At 42.6% G+C, this 11,088-nt stretch overlaps 1 protein-coding gene across 2 annotated transcripts in view; it reads left to right on the top strand.

Annotated features, from left to right (window-relative positions):
* The window catches only part of znf827 (zinc finger protein 827), a 64,561-nt gene that overhangs the window by 39,428 nt on the left and 14,045 nt on the right, over nt 1–11,088 (top strand). For both annotated transcript variants that reach the window (XM_020591727.1, XM_020591728.1), the window contains exons 6-8: nt 3,814–4,056; nt 6,697–6,751; nt 6,937–7,037. In XM_020591727.1, the coding sequence (XP_020447383.1) occupies nt 3,814–4,056; nt 6,697–6,751; nt 6,937–7,037 (399 nt within the window). The remainder of the gene's footprint in view (nt 1–3,813; nt 4,057–6,696; nt 6,752–6,936; nt 7,038–11,088) is intronic.

Raw genomic sequence — 11,088 nt, 5'->3', positions numbered from 1 at the left:
ATTTCATATACTTGTTCTATATTAGCTCCCCCAATTTTCAATTGAAGTTCATTGTCTAGTTTGCGATTCCCAAATACCATAAATTTAGTTTTATCCAAATTCAGAGATACTATATTACTGTCACACCATTTCTTTATCTTCTCAAGTTCCTGTGAAACCCGTCCAGAGAGTTGCTGTAGGTCTGTCTGCATCACTGCCTGTCCATCCAAGTGTTTGCTCCTATGCTGTCAATTCATCAAAGTTGGGCAATAAATTCACTTTTCGTGCATTAAATCGCTAATAGCATGTGACTTTTGTGGTCTAAGTGTAGCCTATCCTGGGTCTGTACAGGCTGTCATGTCCACACAGACCCAAGTGGAGGTCAGAGATGATCACTAAAAACAAAGCATCCCCAAAACCCCAGTCTCTTTGATTCTGACTCAAAAGCTGAGTAGTGCTACCTTTAGAAGAACAAGGTATTTACAGTGCATATGTATAGTAACTTGGCATGGCCCTCGCATTATATCAGCCACACAAGTACACACAAACATTCCTTTAGACCTAATTCTGTGGCCTAATGGCAGCTGGTGTATCACAGAAGAGGCTACTGCACCAGAGGGGATGACACACACATGCACAGACACACAGGGCATGTACACACGTACACAAACACACACAAGCTGGATTCAGACTGAGGGCTGCTTTTTATGGCTTCAGAACATTAGGTCATGACCTCAACAAAAAAGCCATAGCTATTATCAGTGTGGGAGTGAGGCCATATTTTCATTTTTTATTCTGTGACAGGTAGAATTTGGTCTGGCCTGCTGCGATGTGATACTTTCAATATGGTGTCAGTGCGTTTATGATGAAATATTTTCTTTCTGCGTCGTGTGATCTCTCCATAAGGGCTTTTTGGGATGTTATTGTCATTACTGGGAGGTCAAGTACATATAGTATCCTTTAGTACGTGGTTGTGTTCTGGGGTGCTTTTTGCAGCGCAGCAGCCTCTGTTGTTATGGTGGTGATCCAATGATAAAAGCTTGCGTGTCCCTTGGTTGACCCTCAGAGCGCAGTGCCCTCTACCCATCCACCCTCCTCTCTCGCTCTCTCCTCCTCTGCTCAGCCCCTCCATCAGCCTCCGCTAGGTTACTCTTGGCTAACCCGGGCCACCTGATTAAGGGATTAGTGGGGCTGATGGTTGTCAGTGTCCCCCACATGCTAGCTTCTACCAGTAAACCAGACACCTGGACCCAGGAGGAGGCTGCGAGGAGTTTACACTTTACATCCCCACGTACAGTACATTCATACTGATTAATTGAGCAGTAGATATACTTACTACTACTACTACCACTACAGTGTACTGTATGTCCAGCGTTGGCCTAGTTCTGCAGAGGAGTGGAGAATGTGAGGGCAGGGGTGGAAGGGTTAGCGCAGGGTTACTGTCATCCGTCCCTCCCTCCCCTCGCCTTTCTCCAGCTCTTCTGACCTCCCCCTGCTCCCGATGCCCTGCCAGATTCATATATCCCATAACCGTGCTAAGTCTCCATGTCAGCAGCACTGTGTCAAACCTGCTGCTTTGTCACACCAAGGGGTTTTTTTTTGTTTTGTTATGGCAGCCTGCTGTCTTTTGTTTAAAATCTTCAGAGAGAGGAGAGTCAGTGTTGGAATCTGCAGACCATCTTGAGACATTCCTAACAGATACCATCTCCTGCTAAACTATTTTTCACCTGCTCACTTCGCCTCACCTTTTGAACTTGTATGAGAAGTGAGTCAGTGGTTGTTTTCACCCTTCCAGACCATTTCAGATCATTGTTTCCTCTATGTGCTAGGAAAACCACCAGGAGTCAGACACTCTTCTATCCAACACCTCCCAATTATTATACAGTTTGTCTAGATTCATCACTACATTAAAATTTAAAGTGAAGTTTACGGCTTTCCCGTTTGCTTTAGTGAACAGACATGCTGAAGGCCAGCGTGACGTCCTGGCACCCTCTTGCCCCAATCACACAACTAAATGCTATCGGCTCAGCTCGGCTTTAGAGGCAGTGCTCCTGTTTTGGCTGTTATTTGGATTTCCCTATTTTAGATTTAATTCCATTCCTGCAACATCTGTATACATAAGCCAGATGCTTAGTTAGCATGTACATTTGGGTGATGGTCAAAGGGGGGTTTGTTTTTTCTTAGATTGTTCAACCAGACCAAAGAGTATGTATGGATTATATGAATACACCAATAGAAAGAAAGAAAGAGATACGTCAACTGCATGTCTGTCCCTCTGTTGTTGTTCTTCCTCATCTGCATCAAACTCAGGTTTTAAAGCCCTTTGAGGCAAATGTGTAATTTGTGAATTTGGGCTATATGAATAAAATTACCTTGTACAGGATTAGCACATCTGGCAGGCAAAAACACATCAAATGAAGCCTGTATTTGTTATTTGTTATGCAGGTACAGTGTAGTCATCTGTGCTGAAAGCATCCCATGGGTGGGGTTACACGGCATGCTGAGATGAGATGAACCATAGGTTTACAGGCAAAAGATAATTCAGAATATGTTGTAAGCATACCATGCAATTCATTTAGCAACACAAATAACTACATTTTTAACACACATACTGTATGGTTTGATATTACCCTCTTTGCTGGCTGGTCCTTCCTTGAGTATTTCAAATTTAAAGTTCTAGTCTGTTTACTGAGAGGAATGGAAACCTACAGATGCTGTTGTGTAATTGAATACAAGCAGTATTGTACAAGGTACTACCTCTTAAGTTCTTAAATTGTTGAAATGACAAAATGACATGTAATGTAAGTGAAGTTGGATAAAACACAGTGGAAACACAATCCTGTATAATTCAGTTAAGTACAACACCAGTGGACATTTTTCACATAAACTAGAAAGAGATTGACAACAGGCAAAGACATTTGCGGTTTGTGCTGGTGGTGACGTGGTCAAAATGAATGTTGAATGCATGTTTTTTGTTATTCTCTGTCGACCTTGCTGAGGTTCAGCATTGTACAATGCTGTGGCAATTGTGGAGATTCATTGTTCGATTAAAGGAAATGAACTAAACAAGAAATATAAATTCTTCCACGGAGTTTGTGCACAGCTAATTCAACATACAGCGCTTATGCTAGCAAGCTTTGGTGTTAGCTCAGCTGTTGTATCTGCTAACATTTCTCTGTCTTGTGTTGTAATGTTTAAAGTATCAAATGTACTCGAGGGAAAGGTTGTAGTCAGAGCTAGCTGCTATAGGTCAGTGAAGTTGTTCCATGAAAACCATCTTGGGACAGCTCCGTTTTTGAGACGACCTCTGCCTGCTTTGCTGTAGTCCTCTGGAGAGCAGTACTGACTGCACATGTAGATGCTGCCTCTTTATACCTTAAAATTTGGTCCATTGCACCTAATCACCTGCACCCATTTTCTTTTACGTTGTGGGTCCTTTGGGAATGAGTGAAAAGACAAATATGGCTGTTTTTGATTGGAACACAAGCACTCGGGTATACTACATAAACTCCGCTTTTTAGATTCTGCCGTTGTACTTTTGTCTCACCCTTGGCCTGGACTATGCCCAGCCCGTCCTCAGCTACAGTGTGAAATAAGGTCTATATAAAGTACTGTCCACACAAATTGAAGTATTTGTAGTCAACAATAACAACCTTTTTAATAAGGTGTTTACCACAGTGTGGTTGCATTGCACTATAGGTAGAAGTTTCTATGTTTCTGTCACTCAGCTCACAGTTATCTCTGTTCTGTGTACAAAACTAAGTCTCTATTTTGGTTCAGCTTCTTCGATCAGTCTAACCAGTGATTGTCATCTTGTCCAATCATTCTCTGCAGAAAACAACAAGGAGGCCCACTACCAGAAGGTGAAGGTAAAGGCAGAGCCCATGGAGGTGGACCCGCCCCCTGCAGAACTCACCCCACCTGCCTCTCACCTGCTGGCCTTCAGCACTTTAGGGGCGAGTGAGAAGAGCGAGCCAGTGAGTAGCCTCTCTGAAACGCTGGCCTGCCCCCAGAAAGACCTCTTCTCCCAGGACATATCGGTCAAAATGGCCTCCGAACTACTGTTCAAATTGTCAGGTATGTTCCTTCTAGACTCATAGCATTGTCTGGCACACACTGTTCTCTGAGCTACAGTAGAGCCACAGCACACACACTCACAATGACAGACACACAGCAACATGTCATCTGTTGCACTGCAGCGCTGTGATGTAAACCTTGAATGGTTTGTTGTACTCAACTATAAAACCAACATGTTTCCATTTCCTTTCTCTGGTGGCTGTGTAGTAAAGTCAAGGATATATGACATGTAATGACATTCTGCATTTTACCTGTATGGCCATGAAAGTGACATCGAAGCAGCAGACAGCTGTTTGTATTGCTAGATTAAGACAGAGCTTTGAGGTGTATCCATTGGTCCCCAGAGAAAAGGTGCAGATGTGTGTGTGAGTGTGAGTGTGTCAGGTTAGACTTGTAGTCCTGGGCTGTGACCTCAGCTCTATCCAGCGTCTGACTGCTTCGCTGTTATGCCATATAGAGAAACAAGCTTGTGTAAAATCTCTTTTTCCCTCTTCTTGCTTTCACACATATTCACAAATTCACACATTGACAATCTTTCTTTCCCACACAGTCTCGCGTGCACACCTTTACACACTTACACAAGGCTCTGTGGGGAGTGGTGTCTGCACATATGCCCCCTCTCCCCTCCTCCCTCTCCTTCTTTCTCTCATTCTCCCTCTCTCTCCCATGACTCGTTTTCAGACATGCCGGCTCAAGCACACTTGGCTGCACACGCTCTCCCCCTGCACTTCCCCTCCCTCCCTGGATATGATTGTCCTTCTGCTCTTGCCATGACCTCGGTTGAGGTGGTTGTCTGTTGGACTGGTTGCCAGTTGCACAGGACAGCCCTGCCCTCAGAGATGCCCCAGACCTGTCTGTGCTTCTGGTTTCAGCCACAGTCTGGACGAGCATCACTAGCCTGGCAACAGCCATAAGCCCCCTTAGAGCTGGGTTTGAATGTGAGGGGGACAGGAACAGAGTGGGCTGCTGTCACACAATGAGCAATCAATATGAATTACCCAGAGCAGTAGGACCTCAGAGACACATCAGTAGCAAGGTCGCTCTGAACACTGAGATGGTTGTGGCTTTGAAATTCACTTCAGTACATCGCCTTGAAACTCACACATATGGCTCCATTCTTGGGCAGTTTGTATAGTGCTCTTTATGGCTGATTACTGAAGCCGATTGTCTGTGCTAACATAAGCTGGCCAAGTGGTGGCATTAGCTGATTTTACATGTCGCACTTACATGTCACACTTACCACTTACAAACCTCTTAAAATTATTACCACTCTGTGAGCTTCTGTTGGCGTCTATTTCATACTGAGTGTACTGTTTTTGATGAGCACCTGGGATCTCTGGCATACAGAGTTGGACTTTGGGGGTCTCTTTTTTTCCATTTACATGTGTGTCATTACAGGTGCATGTATTACAAACACCACTTCGACACTCGCCTTGTGTGTTAATGGATTATAAAGCCATGGCTTAATGTGTGATGTGACCCTAAAACAGGTGTGATCCTAGGTGCTAGAAGGATAGGTGTGAAGATTACCCATAGTGTAAAGTTGCAGGAAGGCTTTTTGGAAAACACTAGCAATCGTTGGCACTTTTTGATTCCACACACACACACACATACATACATTATATATATATATACATGTAAATATATGTCTGGAAAAAACAAAACCTTCAAACCTTCTGTGTTTTTAGAAAAAGCAGCAATAAACAGCCACTTACAATCAGGTGCTGATGTGTGAGGAAAACCTCTGAAGGTCAGACACCAGACAGAAGCCATTTTATTAATCTTAGCTTTTATATTTATTCCACCTAAATAGTACCATAAATATTTCAGTAAACACATGTTGCCATGATCAACAGCTTTGACCAAGGATTTTTTCCTGTGTGCCCACAAACTGTCTCCTATTGTACACAGAGTACTGGTCTGTTGGGTACACCTGTACAGTGTAATCTTTCTCCATAACATTTCAAGAGCTGTTGGTTCAACTCGACAGCAGTTTAGAGACCATAGTCGGGGACAGAAGTTGCCCTGGACTCCATAATACTGCAAGGTGTCTGTAATATTTTGTTTCCCTATTAACATACAAGAGGCATGACCGTGCACAAACATGTGCCATCTGGCTAGTCTGATGCAGACATGCACATTACTATTTTTTAAAAACATTCCAGTAATAGTTTTGTTGGGCTAACTTTCAGCCCACAGGTCGACGGACCTGCTAGAGAGACTCCCACTGCTCCAGATGGCCAGCGCACCCCTGCTGGCATGGCAAACCTGCGCCTTACCAGCTGAACTTAACTTAAAGGGAGGCAGCTATCAGACTCATAGAGTGCACAGATAACAGTCTATGTGCAGGGAAATTTTTGGAAACCTAACAACTGACACTTAACTTAAATTAGCTGCTGGCCACCACCAAATAGTTGTTTCTCAGTAGTAGACTTGGGCTCTAATATAAATTCAGTGTCAACATTACTTCTTGAACTTGGAAATAGTAGTTTGACAAAAGAAATCTTAGCTCAAGGTCGACTTACTAGACTAGGAGGTCTGTAAGGTCAGGTTTGAATAGATAGGGTAAAATAGAATTTTATCAGTGGTATTATATTGACAGGGTTAATACGTTTTTATTGTGTTTTTTTTTTTATCCAGAAAAAGTGAGCAAGGCCAACAACCACAAAGACAGTAACATGGTGGGAATAAACAGGTGAGTTCCTAATACTCCATGTATTTGCTGTGTAGCTCTGAAACGTCTTTCTTGTCAATTTTACATATATTATTGACAATTTCATGAGTAGTACTAAACAGGATTTTAAAAATATAGTTTAAACATTTGTTTGATTTGGTGGCTATGTCAGTGTGGGTATTATTTATCTTGTCCCTGTGCTTCAGACCATTCCTGGATGAGTGCTTCAGACAATCACCCTTTAACTCGCGCTCCAAGAGCTCTTCCCCCGCAGAGGCCAGTTCCTCTACCAGGGCAACGTTCCAAGGTAAGACATGTAAATCACACACCACACACATAGCAGAGGAACAGAGATGTATCAATGATGGTTGGGCTCATATTGTGTATTTTTGAGCTGCAGAAATTAGTTTGCCATAAATATTTTTTTAATTATTAATGAACTTGACACAAGGTGCAGTAAACAGAAAGGAAAAATGAGATCAAATCAGTAGTTGGTTTGACCACTCTTTGCCGTACTAGTACGACCTTTCAACATACCTGTCAGGTAGGTTTGTCGTAGCATTTTGGAGAAAGTGGCCACAGTTGTTGAGATCAGGGACCAGACCATCTGCTGCAGGACTCCTTGGTTTTTTGTTTTTGATGATAGTTTTTTGTATGACACTATGTTTGGGGTCATGCTGCCAAATGAATTTGTGGTTTCTCCTATTTTTCACCTCCACGACCTCCTTTCTTCTTCCACAATCAAAAGACTGTGGGCAGAGAACATCAGCGCCATTTGCAACTTCTTATCAGACATATTCTCGATTAGAAGCCGCTATAAACAGCAGCTGTGTTGAACAACAGCTGCTTTGTTTACATTTGTATTTCCACAGTCTAGCTCCTCTTTCCTTTTCTGAATGGCAAATGCAGATACTGCCACCTGCTGGTAGGGTGAGCTATTTCTCTCACATGGACGCAGAACGTAGATGCTAGTCGGCCGTTGGCTGTCGTCTGTGCAGTGTGTTCAAGTGGCACTTTATCGCCGTGACTGGCCCAGACAAAGGCAACGTGAGGCAACGCAACAGTCGGCCTTCGCCGCTGCTAGTTCTTTCTGCTAGTTGGCTTGGTGTGTCTCTGGCCTTAGAAAAGACAAACAACGTTAAAAATATCGACACAAGACTGCGTAAAAAGCCACATTTAAAAAGGATTTGAGACTAAGTGAATTATCAATAAAATTGTCAGATTAATCTGTGATTTTCATTAAAATTCAACAGTTTTACTGTTTTATACAAACATTATCTGCAGATGGCAAAACAAGGAAGTATTTAACTCCCATCAGTCAGGGCCACTGCATCATTCATTATGTCTTCCAAGATAAAATTCTCACTCTAGCTCACAGAGGTAATCGATTATGCAGAGATGCTCATTACACATATCCTACATACATTTACTGACCCTCACCCTGTCACTCACACAGTGTTGTAGCGTGGCAGTCTATAAAACATCTAACTGCACACCTTTATATTGGAGTATATGGCCTTTACATAGTCTCGTCCTCCCCTCTGGTATATCCCCTCGTATGTAGAGCCTCATTCAGTCTTTCTATGCCTCACACATTGCCTCAACTTGAAGGCCTCTGCCCAGGGTGTCCCCCGTCTCCCTCTCCTCTCCTCTTCTCTGGCTTCCCAGAATTTCCCTCCATGTTCCTTTGGCAGTGAGAGATCCAGAGGTTAATTAGCTTGTGCTAGCTTTGCCTGTCCCTCTGCCAGTTAATGAAAATCTGATTGGCTTCTGGGTGTCAAGAGTGTCCTGAAAGTTAATTTGCCCAGACCCCTTCCGCTTTCCCCTTGTGTGTTTAAGCTTCAAATCCTGTTTTACTCTTTCCTCCCCTTCATATGTGTATGTCCACTCCTACTTGTGTTCTTTAGTGTGTCTTTGTTGTCCTTCTCAACCTCTTTTTATTACCTCCATGTTCCACACTTTGGTAAATATTTCTTGTTGCAGCTATAGGCAGCCTTCTGGCGGTAGTCTATGAACTCCTACAGTCCTTTCCTTGTCAGTTCAATTCCATACTGACATCTCACTTTAGGACCCAGCATCAAAAGGTTTAGCTATGTTTATTTTGGAATTGTTAGTACATATGATTTACTGGGTGTGAAATGATCTGTGGTATTAATGAGTGAAAAATGGCCGCTGTGTTGTGATTGTCTTGAAACTCGGTGTATTTAAAAGTAAATCACGTCATTACTACAGATATTTTAATGTACAGTCACCTCAGTAAATATTCAGACCCCAGTTTCTTGTGTTATTCAAATTTAAACATTTGTCATTTGGACCATCGGTTTCTGCACTCAGTAATCCATAATGACAAAAGTGAAAACGTGCTTTTAGAAATTTATGTAAATTTGTTAAAAATGAAAGACTTTCAGTACTTTGTAGAAGCCCCTTTCTCTTCCTGGGTAAGTCTCTACAGGCTTGGCACACCTGGATTTGGGCAGTTTATTACATTCTTCCTGGCATATCCTCTCGTGCTTTGTCTGATTAGATGAAAAGTGTCTTTCCACAGATATTGTTTGGGGTTTAGGTTTGGACTTTGGCTGGGCCACTCAAGGACAGAGTCTTGCTTGAAGACACCCCAATGTTGTCTGGCTGTATGCTTCAGGCTGTTCTCAGCGGTTTACTACAGGGATAGTGTTAGCCAGGCGATGAGCAGTGCTGGTGTACCCTAAACATACTGCCTTGAGTTCTGCCCAGTTATATCCATTTAAAAATAAATCTACTCTCACAGCAAAGAGAGAAGGGATCTGGATGCTTTCTGAAGCCAACTGAATGTACTGTGTGTAGGACCGTTCTCCTGCCAGCACCATAACTGCTGATGTAATGTCTTTTTCAGTGTGTCTGAAATACACAGGAAAGTGCTCATTGTCGTGGCTGCTAATGGAGCATCAGCCCCACAACTACAATGTAGAGACAATGTTGAAAAGTGTGAGTGTTTCCTTGTGAGAGAGACTTCAGGCGTTTGCCGTCTTCTGCCTCCAGTCTGGAGTTTAACATAATCTATCATTTCTGTTTGTGTGTCTCTTTCTCCAGCTATAATAACATTAAATAAACCATTAAACGCTTCAAGGCCCACACCAAGTCCTAATTAGCTTAATCATCAGTATCTTTGCACGGCCATGGCCTTAAGCCCCTGCAGTGTAGCTTCTTGTCCCCCCGTGTGACCAGGCCATGCCCTATTCTCACTTGTGTGAGTCAGGATAAATTAGTGCTTCTATTTGCTAAGCTACAGGCCCCATAAGAAGGTTTTGCATTCCAAGCATAAGCCATGCACCGACAGTGAGTTTGGAGAAGAGCGGGACTGAGTAGCAAGTCACAAGCAGCTATCAGGACCGCTGGCATGCTGAGGGGCAACTAATGCAGCAGGTCAGAAAGTCCATGATCTGCACATCAGTCGAGGTCGCAGTATCTCAAGTTTCCCGACATGTCTCCTGTTTTGACAGCTTCACCACAAACAGCCTTTGCTGACTAATTACTTAGTTTAAAAGTGTTGCTTTACACTGATCTGCTTGTATGTTTTACCATTACACATCCTCACTGACCCTCGTTACAGTAGTGAGTGAGAGACCCGCAGTAGAAATGTCTTTAAATGTCTTGTTTGGTCTGACCTGCAGTTCAAAACCCAAAGATATTCAGTGATCCAGCGTATAATAGAGGAAAACAGGAAATTCTTACATTGAAAAGCACCAACCAGAATATGTGACATTTTAGTTTATAATTCCATTTAAATGATTTAGCAAAATAGGTGGCGGTTGATTTTCTGTCAGATGATTTAATTGATAAATCATTTCAGCTCCAGTTAAAACTGATCCACTCATTTAAGGTTTCCCTAGTCTGTCGTGCACTGCTAAATTTCTTTAAAGAAATTAACTCAAATGCAGTTTAAACTTTGTGCATCTCTTCAAAGTTGAGTTCATGAAGTCATTATATCAGTACTTTAACCTATGCTGCAAAATTCCTCTCAGAACATAAACCAGTTAGCATTTCTTAGAAATAATTGTATTTGTGCTTGAAATGTACTGTATTTCCCATTGACAGTTAAAAAAAAAAAAATCTGCCAGTGGTGATGTAACACAAATAAAAGCGAATATAGGCACACGCTACATAAATGCACTGGTCTGTATGTAGAGGGCACAGAAGGGATTAAATGTGTGAGGCCAGTACAGAGAAAATGCTCCAGGGTTTGTGCAACAGCAGTAAAACAGTCAAATGTCCTTTCACACCTCCTTCTAGGGCCACTGCATCCGTTCTTTAACATCTGCCATAAAGCCTGCCCTCAAATGCCTGAAAACATACTTTACTGTTTCTCATTGTGATATTGA

This window comes from Monopterus albus, unplaced genomic scaffold, assembly GCF_001952655.1.
Source record: "Monopterus albus unplaced genomic scaffold, M_albus_1.0 scaffold15.1, whole genome shotgun sequence".
In the NCBI taxonomy this organism is placed as follows: domain Eukaryota; kingdom Metazoa; phylum Chordata; class Actinopteri; order Synbranchiformes; family Synbranchidae; genus Monopterus; species Monopterus albus.
Note: the sequence above shows the minus strand (reverse complement) of the source record. Positions and strands in the feature narration are given on the sequence as shown.